Below are 15,682 nucleotides of genomic sequence, written 5' to 3'. Positions count from 1 at the left end.
AGGACTTGGGCTCCATGCTGTACAGAAGCTTCAGCTACCTGTACTGAGACTTAGATAAATTCCAGGATATGCAGATTAACACATTCTGTTACAGCAAACCAAAGTGAACCAAGACACCAACTGTGGTGTGGGAGAATCACCAAGTCTTAGGGATGGCACATCTGTTTTACTAGAATCCCAACAGTCTTCAATGGGAAATGAGGTTTTGGAACGATGTTCAGCCACTCAAAATACTAACACGGGTACTTTAGAGTACCTGTAAATAGCAAGGAAAAGACAACAGGCCCTCAGTGAAATATTTCTGTTGACAGATGAATGCCAAAAAGCCTCAGATAGAAAAATCCTATAAAAAGAGGACCTTGGCCCTATGAAGGTTCTATGCCCCAGTGTAGGGGAATGCCAGGGCCAGTAAGCAGGAGGGGGTGAGATGGTGAGCAGGGGGAGGGGGAAGGGAACAGGGGATTATTTTAGTTTTGGGTTTTTTTTTTCTTTTTTCTTTTCTTTTTTTTTTTTGAGGAGAACCTGGGAAAGGAGTTATTGTAAATAAATAAAACATCTAATTAAAAAAAAAAAAGAAAGAGGCCCATGGGAGTTTAGGTAAGGATAGAAAATACTCTGACCCATCTAAGGCCTCTACTATCCAAGTGCACAGACACACACATACTGTAACTTAGTCCTTGTGGGTTTCTTACCTAACAGGGACCCCCAGACATGGAGCAGCCTAGCCATTCCTGTGTCAACATTGGCCTGGAGGAAGCTAGAGACAGTGACATGCTTCTTTTAATCAGATGGGCTCTGGCCCAGCCTTGTAGACGTGTTCAAGAGATGAGCAGGCTGCCCTCTTCCCCAGTTTTCTTTTGGAAGAGAATTGTGGTGCCACAAGCCAGAGCAGGGAAACTCAGCAGGGAAGGGTCCCTTGAGCATGCTAAAGGTTTAGTTATACAAAGAGAAATTGTTGTCTCTGGTCCTAGAGCAGAAAAATTCGGACAAGGCTAGGGATGTATCTCAGTGGGAGAGGATTTGCCCAGTGTACTGGCTGGTTTTGTGTGCTAACTTGATACAGGCTGGAGTTATCATAGAGAAGGGAGCTTCAGTTGGGGAAGTGCCTCCATGAGATCCAGCTGTGGGGTATTTTCTCAATTAGTGATCAAGGGGGTAGGGCTCATTGTGGATGGTGCCATCCCTGGGCTGGAAGTCTTGAGCTCTATAAGAAAGCAAGCTGAGCAAGCCAGGGGAAGCAAGCCAGTAAGAAACATCTCTCAACTGGGAATGGAGAAATTTACATGTAAATAAAGAAAATATCTAATAAAAACAAATAAATAAATAAATAAAAATATTTTATAAATTAAAAAAAAAAAGAAAGAAAGAAACATCTCTCCATGGCCTCTGCATCAGCTCCTGCTTCCTGACCTGCTTGAGTTCCAGTCCTGACTTCCTCTGGTGATCAACAGCCATGTGGAAGTAAGCTAAATAAACCCTTTCCTCCCCAACTTGCTTCTTGGTCATGATGTTTGTGCTGGAATAGAAACCCTGACTAAGACACCCAGTATGCACAAGGCCTTTTTATCCCCAGCACTGGTGGTAGTGAGTAGCATACAAGAAGCCCCCACGAAGGAGAAGTACTAGTAGGGACACTTGCTCCCTAAAGCTGTTATAAAAAATGACCATACTTTACATGGCTTAAAGTAGAAATACATTCTATCACAGTTCTGAGAGTCAGAAAGCCAAAATCAAGGTGTTTGCAGGGTCTCAATGTCTTAAAAAACTTCTAAAAGAGACTCTTTCAAGCTCTAACAGCTCCAGGAGTTCCTGGGCTGTGACTTCACCACACCTCCTGGCTCTGCAAAGCTTCTCTCTCTGTGTGTGTGTCTTCTTCAGTCTCTTCTAAAGACACCTGTCCTTGGACTTAGAGCCCATGCAGATAATACAAATGCTCCCATCTTGAAGTCCTTAACTGCATCTGAAACCTCCAAATAGGGCCACATTCCCAGAATATAGGCATTGGGATAGGTCTTTAGAGCTAGAGAGTACTGGTCAACCTCCTGTAAATACCACCCAACTGAGGTTGCCAGTGCCTAGTTGACACAAAAGGAACAATGACACTTTCTGTTGTCCACAGACATGGTTCAGGAGGAGCAAAAGAGAGAATAGGAAACTAGTGTCCAAAAAAGAAAAATCAGAAACAGACCATTTGCTTTTCTTGAGAATCAAGAAACACATGCTTCAATCTCACATCGTGAATCCAAACTGGAGCCTTCCTTACCTCTCTGTACCTTAGTTTCCTGGTCTGCAACATGGAAAATAACAGCCCTTTCCCAGAGTAGGGATTAAGTGAGGTGATGTATGTAACTCATTGCTTATATGAATAAGTAGCAAAAACGACTTAACATGCCAGCTGCCATTGCTTTTGCCTGTTACCCTCCATCTCCCTCCACTATCTCTAAACTACCATCCCTCTCTCCTTATCCCCCCACTTGGATTGTTGCTCACTGAGCAATCAAGGGTGACCTGAACTCTTGCTTGTGTTTTTAGAAAAGATTAAGCAATACCTGAGCTTCAGCTTCTAAGTTTGCAAAGGATATACTGCTTGCCACAAAACCATCCAGTACATGACAGGACATGTAAAGCAAGCATGTAGTTCATTTATTTCTATTTTCTCTGTGTCCCATCCTTTCTGAAAGAAAGGACTCAATCAGAGATATTCAATTACAGTCCTCTTAAATTCAAAATAAATAGGCAAGGGAAAGAAAAAGGTTCAAGAGGAATCTGAGAAGATAAAATGAAACCAGAAGTTTTGGTTGGTTTTGTTTTGTTTTCTCCACAATATCTTTTTCATTCATTAAAAGCAGGCCACAATCTGCTCTCTGGTTTTAAGCTTTTACACCTGGTACAAAAATAAAGCCTGACCCCATTAAATTATTCACCATGTCCTTTAGATTAAAAGATGAAGAGAGAGGAGGGTGAAGAAGAAGAAAGAGAGATTTGCTCAGAATACTTGGTGTTCTTGGTGAAAGAAAAAAAATTCTCCCTTGGGCCTCCTTAGAGAAGGTGTAAGGTATTCTACTTAGCTGTTCCTCTAAACCAGTGGTTCTTAACCTGTGGATCAGGACCTCTCTCAGCATCACACATACATCCCGCATATCAGATATTTACATTATGATTTATAACAGTAACAAAATTACAGTTATGAAGTAGTAATTAAATAATTTTATGGTTGTGGGTCATCACAACATGAGGAACTGTATTAAAAGATCACAGTGTTAGAGATGCACACACACGTGCATTTGGGGTAAGGTAAATGATTAACAACTACTTTGTTAGGGCAGGTAGACACACAAGTAGGGTTTCATATAAAGTTAATACATACATTTATTTGTTTGTTTGTTTGTTTGTAGTTTGTTTTCTGAGACAGGGTCTTTCTTTGTATCCCTGCTAGCCTGGAACTCTGTCAAACAGACTGGCCTAGACTAGCAGTAATCCCCACCTGAGTACTTCTGCCTCCCAAGTCCTGGGATTAAAGGCGGGAGAGACCACCGCCAGCAGGACAGTGCTTTTTCCCTTTTAAGGGAGAAGAGCAAAAGAACCTTTTAAAGGACAGGGGTACTGGTGGCACAGCACTCAGGAGGCAGAGTCAGGAGGATCTCTGTGAGTCCAAGGCCAGCTTCCTCTATAGAGTTTCAGAATAGTAAGACTACACAGAGAAACCCTGTCTCAAAAACAACAACAAAATAAAAACAAAAATGGAACCTTTTAAAGGTCCTCCACTAAAACAAACAACAAGCAAACAAACACCCAACACCATGGAATCCCATATCCTTTAGAGCTTGGGCAGTAGGAGAAGCAAAGAGCGGATCTGAAGACAGGAGAGGGTCAGAGGAGAACACCCCACAGGAGTCTCCTCACCAAGTCACCTGGAAACCAAAGGTACTCAGGTTGAGGAGAGTCTGAAAAAATGGTGAAAAAAAAAAAACTTAAAAAAAATAAAACTTTACTGTAAATAACTTTCATTGAGATTAGTCAGGCCCAAAGTCTATACATTTCAGTGACGGGGTGGGCGCATAGTGTAAACCGTCGAGCTGCAGCTGTGGGGCTCCACAGTGACTTTACAACTTCACTAGCCATTATATTTTTATGTACTTATCCAGAACAAAGATAACTACATGAAAAAAGATAAATCAATGACAGCTCCAACTAGAAGACCAATTAGCTTTATACCCCGTTCATGACTCATGGGCCCATAACCCACAGTCCATCCTTACTTGTCACTTAAGATTCACCCTTTCCCTGTGCCCTGCTGTCTGTCTCTCAGAAATGTGGCCAAAACCTTTTTTGATATCATGAATTCATGCTTTATAATCACTGTTATCTGGCTGTTTCCTGTAGGAATGAGCATAAGATTTTGAACACAACTTTATTTGGTGGTCTGGTGGGCACACTTTCAGCAAGAAACACCCACCTTCTCTTCTCTTTTCTCTTCTTTCCTCCTCCACTTCCTCTCTGTCTGTCTCTCTCTCTCCCTGTCTCTCTTTCTGTCTCTCTGTCTCTCATTTCCCCAAACAGACATACACATATACACACACATACACACCTTCACACATACACATACATACACATACACACACACACATACATACATACACACATATACATTCACACACACACACATACACATACATACAGATACACACACACACATGCATGTACGTACACACGCGCACACACACACACACACAGTGCACCTACCTTGTTCAGCCACTTTAGCCCTGGTATCGTATTGGAATTTATCTGCTCCTCCAGCCATGGGCGCATTCGCATCCGTTCCACCGGCATGGTACCCTGTGGCAGAAGAGAAGCACAGCATTTGGTATTTCTGCAAATGACTGTCTCATCTGCACCACAAAGTTCTGCCCCCCTAGCACAGGACTTTCCCAGACACCTCTTTGTAGACAGGAGTTGAGTATATTCAACTCCCCTGCCATCTGCTCTCTCCACAATCCTGTTCTCCCAATCAATGTGAAAATGGACCAGGCCAGACATTCTCCATGCTCTCAACTGAAAGAAATTTTTATGGACATGGTATGCCATGCACCCAACTAGCTGTAGGCCCAGACCCCTCTTAGTGACTTCGTCTCCAGTAAACCTTTACCCTTCCTCTCTGTGCTGTGCTTAAAGAAGAAACTGTCAGCATATCAGACATTCAGGGACCAATATTTTACCTTCCAGAAGGGAATCCAATTCCAGGCAAACAGTTCTGAGACAAAGCTATGGTAACCAATACATTCATGAGGACTTAGGGTGTATCAATACTTTGACTTCTCAACACTGACACTAAAGTACTGATTAATTTAGTTCACTAAAAGCTTAAGGTTTGTTACTGTCTAGTCATTCTTCTAGACGTACTCAATGTCCAGGTCTCAGCAGCGACTTCCCTGTTCTTCTCTTTACTTCCTCATCTCCCCTAGTACAATCTCTTAGTCACCGCGTGCAGCGTTTCCCTTCCAGTCCAGCCTCCCTGCCCTGACCTCACTTGCATGCCTTTCTCCTTTGCTCATTTTCCCTTTTCACTTGCATGGCTGAAATATCTTCCCTCCACCAGGGCACACACTGCCCTCCCGTCTCCCGGAACACACACACACACTTCTACCAGACTATACAGCCGTCTTTTCTTTTCCCACCCAAATGCGGCCCCTGTGGAATAACTAATAAGGGTTGCTACCCACTCTCTACCTGACATCTTCGTACTCATGTGTGTACATTTACATTCAGTCTGACACCTGGAACTCAAGGTGACACTGACTCAGGCTTCCACTCTACATGACTTCACGGGCAGTGTGACCTTTCAGTCCTCTCTCTGACCTGCAGCCACACCATCTCGTGTCTCTAACTCCTTCCCTCCAAACTTAACTGAAAAAAAAAATTCTCTACAGATGAATTGGGATCGAAATGATTCATACCACATAATTCTCTCTTCCATCTTGCCAAGCAATCCTCTGTGCTCTGTGCTCTAGCCTCTATGATCCGTCCCCCGGCTGGCACCAAGAAAACAAGCACCATGACATGATCAGCAAGGACCTCACCTTTGTACATGGGAGCCATGCCCCCCTTTCTCAGTACACTGCCCCCACACAAAGCTCAAGTCCACTGTGTGTCTTGATCACACCCATCTCTTCCTTCCTCCTGGACCTTGTCAATCTTTCTTCAGCTTCCAAGACCTAGCGCTTTACTTCTCACAAAGGTCATTGCAGAGCACCTCCAGCCTGGAGCAACCCTTCCTCTCCCAACTCCTACACCACTCACAGATCTTCCTTCAATTATTCGAGAAGCAGACATTGCTTTAGGGCAGCTGTTTCAGCCGCAGCTTTCATCTCATCCCTTGTGTTGCCTATAAAGTTTTCAGCTCTGCACAGCCTCACTTTCCCATGCAAACTGTGAGTTCTTTGAGAGGATGAACTTCTCTCCTCAGAGCATAAGCTTGTAAAAGACCCAAGTTCCTCCTTCTACACAGTAAATGTTCAATGCAAGGACCAGGCAAGTTTTGAGCAAGCGAGGCAAAGCCACCATGGAAGGGTGGTCTCATGCAACATCTGCAGGCTCCAGGTGGCCATTCTATTGAGACAGTAATAAAAACCTTGGAGGCATTACAAAAGGACATGGGGTGGTGATGAAACAGTCGCCAATACAGCTGTTTTTCATGAATCTCAAATCTGTTCCATTCATGCATTCATTCAATCTCTTAGTCATTCATCATCCACCCATTCAAAGATCTTGGACTGAAAAGGAGGTTCTGAGAGTTGGACAGGATAAACCATCTTGATTCTTACAGGACTCAGTAAGGAAGGAAATTAGAAACATGAAGAGTCCTGTGTACAAGTGGAGGGAGTTGCCAGAGCACTCTGGGAACGCTGGGAGAGTTCCCACTGCTGCCACTGCAAAGGCTCTGCCTTACAGAGTAGTGGCCACAATCTCCTCAAATCTTCCCTTAGAGGAAGACCTCAAGACATGGAATGGGGACAGAATAGCTAAAGTGGGGACAGCTTCCGGAGTCATAAGTAGGGAGCAGTGGTTGCTACTTCTGAGGTGGAGTATCAGAAGTGCTGCCTAAACTCAGTGGCAGGGCAGGATGAGGGGCGGGCGGGTAGCTGTGCTTCCAATGAGAGATCACCTCAGTATATATTTCCTCCCAAGCTTTTTTCCCCACAAATAACCTATTTAAGAAAAAATGATAATCACTTGAAACATTTCATGAAGCTTTCCCTTCTTTAAGCAATAGCTCATAAGGAGACATATAGCTGGTGTACTTTATTTCCAAGTTCTGTGCAAAGGAAATAGCTTACTAAAAATGTATTCATAACTGAGAAACGCATCCTTACGTTGTTTCCGTAGTCATTACAACCTCTCACGAAACTCGAAGGGGAAAATGCCAGATGCCTGGTGAGAACCCAGCTGAGGTCAAACAGAGCAATTCTCTGTATTCTCACTGCCCCTCTCCCACTTCAAACTAAAGTCCTTTCTGTGGTCTACTTAGGATGAGATTTTTTCACAACTCTGTGTTTTTTATTGAACTTCTTCTCACACCCCCCAAAGTAGTGCTAAAGTGCTGAGCTCTGAGTACATTGAGCAGTTGAATCACCAGAAGAGGATGGGCAAGGGGAAGTTTCCCTGCCAACCCCTCACCCTATGCACTCACACAAACTGAAATACCCATGTACAATGAAATGTACCCACAAGCTCACACTCAAACACACCTACAGATTCACCTACCTATATACTTAAAGTCATGCAATTCAAACACACACACATACCACACTCTAATGTACACACATGCATCAAACTCATTCATACTTTCATGCTTATGGTTTCTAATATCAATATACTCAAACATGCAAATATTCACACTCACCCACCCACTATAGTTTGATTATTTTTGCTCCCTCAAATTTTCATATTAAGACCAAAACCCTAATATATCAGTGTTGGGTATTTTGGTCTTTGAGGATATATTTATTTAGTGGGAGTTATACCTTCATATAAACACATTTAAATTTCAGTACAAGCACTCTCAAGATAGGTTCCCTTGCTCATATGCACTTCTGACATGTGGAGATTCAGGTTTTGTCACCTTTGTCCTTCTGCCTTCTGTCATGTGGAGACACTCCAAGTACATTCTCACTAGCTGCTACTGCTTTGATCTTGGACTTGCCTGGTGAGACTTACAGAAGAAAGGATTTCTGTCCTTTACAAATGACTCAATCTGCCTCTTATAACAACACAAAACAATCCAAGATCACACACACACACACACACACACACACACACACACACACACACACACACAGAGAGAGAGAGAGAGAGAGAGAGAGAGGCTGTGATGTGCCTCATGCAGAAGATAGATGTAATCAGATGAGCTTACTCAAGAGACTCAGGCATGAGTCATACCAGTGTCATATGTGTTTGGTTGTGAGGTCATTTTGTTGTGGTTGTTTATTTTTGAGATAGGGTCTTTCTATGTAGCCTTGGCTGCCCTGGAATTTGCTATGTAGACCGAACCATCCTCGAACTCCCAGAGATCTGCACAACTCAGCCTCCTGGATGCTGAGATTAAAGGTGAATACCACTTTGCTCAGCACAAATTCAGTGCTAATCAACAGGGTGTGTTAAACAAGTTATCTTAAAACATAAAGGCTATGTATTTATCTACTGATGAAAATGTCCTGAACAGCGTTTCACCAGAAGCTGATGTCATTATAAGAGGGAACTGAAAACACAGACATACACAAAGAAGAAACTATTGATGTTGACATGGAGAGAAGACAGCTACATGTACATGTACACAACAACAGAGACTGGGTGAATCTTCACGCCCAAGCCAAGGAATGCCTCAGGCTTCCAGTACCTTGTTCAATCCAACAAGATGGAGCCTCTGCTATAGTTTTCAGAGGGAGCAAGCACCTTGGTTTTCTACTTGTGGTAGAACTGTGGAAAATACACTGCCATGGTGATAAGCCACACAGTCTGGTACTTTGTTATGGCAGCCACAAGAACTAGCACAGGAAGGAGAAAACAAAAAGACCTTGAAGAAGAAAGACCAGTAACCAGACCCCAGGCAACAACAGGAAGTACTCAAAAGACCTGCCTGACCCAACAGGTCCTGGAAGGCCATTGTGCAACAATTCAATTGCCAGAGAGAAAACGAAGAAGCTTGCAGTTCCCTGGCCCATGCTCTGAGAAGCCGGGATCCAGATACCCTTTAATTTTTACATATGAACTGCTTGGGTATTCTGTGGCATCCTGCAACGTCTGGTCTTTCCAGCTGGCAGATCTTTCCCATTCATCTAATTGCCAGGCCTACAGCTTCATCTGTCTGTTAGCCCATCACGAACAGGAATTCAGCTCAGACAAGAGTCAATGTTTATCTTGTCCCTAGCCACAATACTGTAGCTGACTGTTTGGTCTGACCCTCCAGGGTTCGTAAGCTAGAAACTTGTGAGGTACCTTTTACCCAGTGAGGTCAAAGGAAGCCTGGTGGAATGCCAAGAGGTCTAGATAGTCTGCTGCCAGGCTCTGGAGCCCCATGTCATGAGTAGATTGATGCTGTCTCTGGAACAGGATAGGTCCCAAGGGACTGGATCTGTTCCTGAATGAATGGTTGTTAGAGAGCTGGAGAAATGGCTCCATGGTTTAGAGCACAGCTACTCTTGCAGAGGGCCAGCGTTTGGTTCCTAGCACCCACGTGGCAGCTGCCAACAGTCTGTAATCCTAAAACTCCAAGGAAACTGATGCCTTCTTCCGGCCTCTCCAGACTTGGCAGGCATGTGGGCAAATGCCCACACACATAAGAGGAAAATCAATCTTACAAGCAATCTTACAAAGCTTTCATAAGCGAGCGCTGCACCTCCCCTAAAACTTAATTCCAAAAGTCTTTGTCACTGTCATGTCTGCTATAGGAGGTCTCATGTTCCTGAAACTCTAGGACTAAAAACCTTTCTTTCATAAAAACCCAACCTCCAGTGTTTTGTTTCAGGAACACAAAATAAACCAAGGCATGTGAATAAACATGTAAAAACCGTTTAGGAATTTTCTGAAATTTATTTTCACTGTTTTTTTTTTCCCCAATGCATACAACCATACATACTCAGGCTCTCCTGTGCTGTAGTGCTATAGTTGAAGGTGAGCGTACCTTGTTCTTCTTGCTCTTTCTGTCGAGGGGTCGTTTAGCTCTACCCTCTAACAGACGTCTCTACTCCTAATTCCCTACTACCTATAACAACTACCTTTAAAAATGTATTGACCTTATTCTTGCTTTTATAGTTATCTACCAAAAAAAAAAAAAAAAAAGCTAAATTTCTCCATCCAGGGTTGGTTCGGTGAAGGGAAGTACAAACCTATAGAAAGACCAGACTCCACAGAGTTCTCCCCTGGTCACCACATGCAGACCTTGGCGCCGGCTCTCAGCTTTGACTATGAAGAAATTGTGTTATGGTTTCTTTTCAGTAACCTCACTGGTAGCTAGCTTCACTACCCTTGGCCTGTGGGCACAGCTTAAGTAAAATAAATGTTGCTTGAGCTCGGACCATGCAAGACTGTGACAACTGATCTGATAAGTAAGATGCTCCTGGTGACAACCATGGAGGACATGAATACACGGGACAAGTGGGTGGCTTACTGCCCAGGTGGGTTACAGCCAAATGCATGAGAACTCGTCACAGCCCTCAGCACGGTGTGTGATTTAACGCTTCGGGTTTAATTATGGAATTGTATGGAGTTTTACACTTAATGTTTTCAGAACACAGTTGACCTGGGGCAACAGAAACCACAGGAAGCAAAATCAATGAGAGAGTGGAACTACTGTTCAGTTATCAGTGTTGTAGAGGCCACTGCAGAAAGCCAGGCAAGGTACTTGTGATCAATATACCATGACTGATCTCCCCATGAAGTTAACAACACCAGGGTCCTGATTGGTGCCATCAGCAGCCATGTTTAATTTCTGGCCAAATAACTGAGATTTGGTTATTGGGATAGTAATACAATTTTACAATACTACTTACATCAGTAATACTGATTTTCTGATAAACCAGCTATTAACGCTGAAGTTTTGTTGAGTCCTATTATTTAAATATTGCAGCCCTAGGAGACAGGGACTTGATTAGGACATACCCAACCCTATAGAGGGGTAGCTTGGAGAAGTGCCGAAAGGCGACCTGCTCGGGGATCTTAGATTCTAGAAGTCTCTGTGATGGGGGAGCCAGGGGCTCTACTTCTTACTTTAGAACACCTTTAGTTAGCATGGCCTCTCTGTTGTTCTGTGGACCCTTCCTTTACAGGTTTCTCTTTCTTACACACCACCAGCACATGCATCTTCCTAAAACACAATTTCAAACATTGTGATTTTATGTCCTTCTAGAGATCCCAAGAGCATGTGTCCCCTGGGAGGAGGTTGTGGGGCTTGGAAGCTGGCCAGAATTTGGGGCACATTCAGTTGACTAAGGAGACAACTGGAGATCAAAACTCAGCCAGGAAAAGGAGGCCCTGGAACATTCCCAAGCTTTGTAAGTAATAAACTAAGGGGGCTGGAGACGTAGCTTAGGAGTTGAGAGCACTTGCTGCTTTTTCAGAAGACCCAGGCTTGTTTCCCAGCACTCGTTTTGGGTGTACACCTGTCCAACCAACCACCTGTAACTCCAGGTCAGGGGGCTATCCATGTAGCTGCCATGGGCACCTGCACTCACATGTACTTACACATACTCACTCACTCACTCACAATTGATAATAAGATAAAACAAGTGAGAGTAAATAAATAAAAAGTAAATGGATAGGTTTGGAAGGTGGTTTAGTCAGTAGAGTGCTTTGCAAACATGAGAAGCAGAGTTGGATCCCTGAAGCTGAAATAAAAAACATAATGAAAAGAAGGAAAGAAAGAAGGAAGGAAGGAAGGAACAAAGGAAGGAAGGAAGGAACTGGGTTTGGCAGCATACATCTATAAACAGCTTTAGATCTTTAGGGATCTTTGGGGCTTGCTTGTTGACCAGCTAGTCTAGAAAAACTGATAAGCTCCAGGTTCAATGAGGGACTGTGAGGGAGAGCAACTGGTAAAGACATGCGATGTTGACCTGAGGTCTCCACATGCATCCAGACACATGTGCGCACACTCTTGTACATACACACGCGTGCACAAACAAAATAACTAAAGCAGAAATAGATTAATGCCAAGCAAAGACAGAAGCTCTGTTTTGAATCAGCTCGACCTCTGATCAGATTAAATTAGCCTAGAGCTTCCAAAAAGTAAATGTAAACCTTCCATTGAAGAAGGTAACACTATCAAAGGTTAACCATTGTGTCTGGAGTTCTCCTGATGTAGTCGCCACAGTTAGTCACTATAATTAGGAACATAAAGATCAATGGCCACAAATATCAGTAGAAACAGACCCATAGGATACAGACACAGGCCTTAAGCAGATGTAATGTGTGGGTGTCCGGCCAGCGGGCCCACACTCTGTAGGTGCTCTCGGACTGGAGATTTATTGAGAACCTGTTGAAATAAGAAGGTGGGAGAGACACAAAGAAAGGACACCAAGTAAGCTTTATCAAGGTGTGTTTACTTAGGAAAACTGGATATATATATTAAGGCAAAACCGAAACCATAAAGGAGAACCGAAACCAGTGATAGTCAAAGCATCTAACATAAACAAGAGACCAGAGGGAAGGAACTTCAAAGGCAACTGAGACAGAGGTGAGATAGTTGTCAGCAGTCTTTGATCTATGGCAGTCAGGGATTCGCTCCACAGGTGGCATCCACAGTCCTGAGTCTGAGGCACTGTTGGGCTAAGGGGAGGGAGTCCACAGTAATGACACAATGCAGACACAAAGACCAAACATCTTCAGACATTTATTCTAGACAAGGTCTCACTATGGAGACCAAACTGGCCTCAAATGCACAGAGATCCACCTGTCTCAGCCCCCTAAATCCTGACTGAAGGCCTGAGCCACCATACCTAGCCTGCAGGGTAGTTCTAAAACCAGCTATAGCTAGTATGTTTAGGAAAACAAAAGGCAAAGGGGGAAAATTTTTGTCAGATAAACAACTAAAAATTTAGAATTATAGAATTAATGGATGTCATTAAAATTAAGAACTTATTGGATGGGCCTAAAAATAGCTTACCTGGATGGGGGTGGAGGGGATATATGTGAACCAGGAAATAAGTCAAAGGAAATTCCACAGTGAGGCTGAAAGTCACAAAGATGAGAAGAGGTAAGAAGAGCATAGATTCCACAGGAGAATGCTGCAGGGTTAAACTGTGGCTAATTTGAAAGTCTGAGAAGACAAGACAAAGAATGAGGCAAATTCTTGAGAAGACCACAACGAGGCATTTTCTAATCACACATCAAAAGTCACTGAAAACCTCAAATGGCCAAACACAGATAAAAGCCATACCTAAACTCAAAACAGAGAAAAATTAAAAGAAAAAATACCCCAAAGGGCAAAAGATGTGTTACCTTTGAAAAAAACAAAACCTATAGCAAAAAAATCCCAGACCTTTAAGCTCAAAATCAGTGCTACACAGAGACAATGGAAACCAGAAGACCTTTGGAAGAAGCCTTGGGACTTAAGCAGGGTTTAGCAGGCAAAGGCCCAAGCTAGCAAGCCAAATGACTTGAGTTCAATCCCCACAGCACACACACACACACACACACACACACACACACACACACACACACAATGCCAAAAATAATTTTAAAGGAAAAGTATTAAAGAAAAATGACCACCTTATGGATTTTTATGCTCAGACAATATTTCCTTCAAGAATAAAGATGAAATCAAGTCATTTTTTTTTAACTGGGAAACAAAAACCTTACAAATTCCCACCATAGGCTGACTAAACATGGTGGGACACCCTATAACCCCAGCACTGAGGAAGCCAAGGCAGGAGAGTTGAGAGAGTTAGAGACAGAGACAGACAGACAGACATAGACAGACAGACACACCGAGATTAAAATTAAAATCCCACAACTCTAGCCTTCCAGAATTTTCTATACAGTTTATCAGCTCACTAGAGTACAAGTCATATCAGACAGGGGCACAAGCCAGACACAATGAAACAAAGCTGCAAACTAAATCTTGCAAGACAGAACTAAATTTGCATCTCTGTCCTACACACTGACAATGGTCATGCCACGCCCTGGTTCTTCTGCAGCAACATCATTTCTGCCAAGTGCTTCTGAGTGTTCTTGTCACTTACCATGTCACACACCCATGTCCCCAGCCCACTGGACACTCTTGTCTTCAGGCAAACACTTTCTGTGTCCCCGTTACTCTCAACAGATAGTTCTTAACACAGGGGATTACAGGGACCTGCCTAGGCTAATTGCTGTAGTGGGATAGGAGTACTTGGAGATATGGAAGCAGTGATTGCTACCCTCAGGGAACTCATAAGTTAGCTGAGGATGTGAGACATAAATCATATAACGCTAACTAATAATTCTGTAATTATCATAATAAAACGATGCAGTGGAGACCAGAGAGCAGTCTGTGCTTAATTGCCAGCTAAGTTAAATAGTTCATAAGGAATACATAAATCACTATTAATTGGATTTCCAAGGAAAGCATTTATGACAGAGGAAGAGCAGATTGGATCAGAGGAAGTGCCTGGCCAAAGAGAGTTCAACAGACAAGCTGAGTGAGGTAAGAGAGGGTCAAAGCAGGGCTGTGGTGCTGATGAGAACAGAGAGACTGCCCCAGGCAGCATCAAAGATGACGCTCTGAGTCACCCACCACTGGAGAAACGAATCTTCAGTAGTACACACAACCACCTTAACCATCATATATTGTTATTTCCATTTTTAGAGATGAGTAAAAAGGAAGATAAAAAGGAAGCCCATCCCAAAAGATGGGTTAGATAAGTTAAAAAGAAAAAAACTTAAAGGGAGGGAGAAGTGGGGATGAGGGGAGAGGAAGATCAGGAGAGAGGGGCAGTGCTCCCTCTGAAAACAGAAAGAGGGAAATCATCATTCTTCCTTAGCACGCAATAATCCTTCCCCAAATCTGCATTCATGTCTTATAGGATATTCTAGACTCCTCACATGGACTGCTGTATAAGAAATTCCATGCAGAAGTACACAGACAGGGAGAAGCAGGAGCTAAGCGATGACAGCCACCATGGTTTCCAGCACCATGTTCATTCCAGAGCTTACGAGGAGCCCAGTGCTGCCCATGCATAACTTCATTTGGCCTCCTAGCAAGCCACCCTGGGCGAGAGGGTCTCATCTCCGTCTTGTAATAAAGCCACTTACCCAGCCTGATCTCAGAGAAGAGGCGAGGCTCAAGATCCAATCCAAAACCCAGTGTTTCTCAAAACTCTGGGAAAAGCTCACTAGGGCACTGTGTAATGTGTTTGGGGGGAGGGGGGTGTTGTTATTTGTTTGTTTTTCCCAAGATTGGTATTCTTGGTTTATGATCAGCAAGTTTAATTTAATTGTAATGAATTGGAGTATAGAATAGAAAGGCTACAAATAGAGTCAACATAACTCCAAGAAACTTCCTCCTATTTCGGACCTCGTCATATATGGTGCTGTACCATCGTTGATACTAATACTGTGGCTGATGAAGTTTAAAAAGAATTAAATTTAGGCTGAACTGACCTTTAACAGTGTGTGTGTGTGTGTGTGTGTGTGTGTGTGTGTGTGTGTG

The 15,682-nt window shown here is 43.3% G+C and overlaps 1 protein-coding gene across 5 annotated transcripts in view; it reads right to left on the bottom strand.

The window, feature by feature from the left end:
* Irf2 (interferon regulatory factor 2) overlaps positions 1 to 15,682 on the bottom strand; it is a 110,681-nt gene that overhangs the window by 51,300 nt on the left and 43,699 nt on the right. For all 5 annotated transcript variants that reach the window (XM_031339737.1, XM_031339738.1, XM_031339735.1 and 2 more), the window contains exon 2: positions 4,744 to 4,836. In XM_031339737.1, the coding sequence (XP_031195597.1) occupies positions 4,744 to 4,830 (87 nt within the window). In that variant the 5' untranslated portion in view covers positions 4,831 to 4,836. The remainder of the gene's footprint in view (positions 1 to 4,743; positions 4,837 to 15,682) is intronic.

The sequence above is a fragment of the Mastomys coucha genome, unplaced genomic scaffold, assembly GCF_008632895.1.
Source record: "Mastomys coucha isolate ucsf_1 unplaced genomic scaffold, UCSF_Mcou_1 pScaffold22, whole genome shotgun sequence".
In the NCBI taxonomy this organism is placed as follows: domain Eukaryota; kingdom Metazoa; phylum Chordata; class Mammalia; order Rodentia; family Muridae; genus Mastomys; species Mastomys coucha.
Note: the sequence above shows the minus strand (reverse complement) of the source record. Positions and strands in the feature narration are given on the sequence as shown.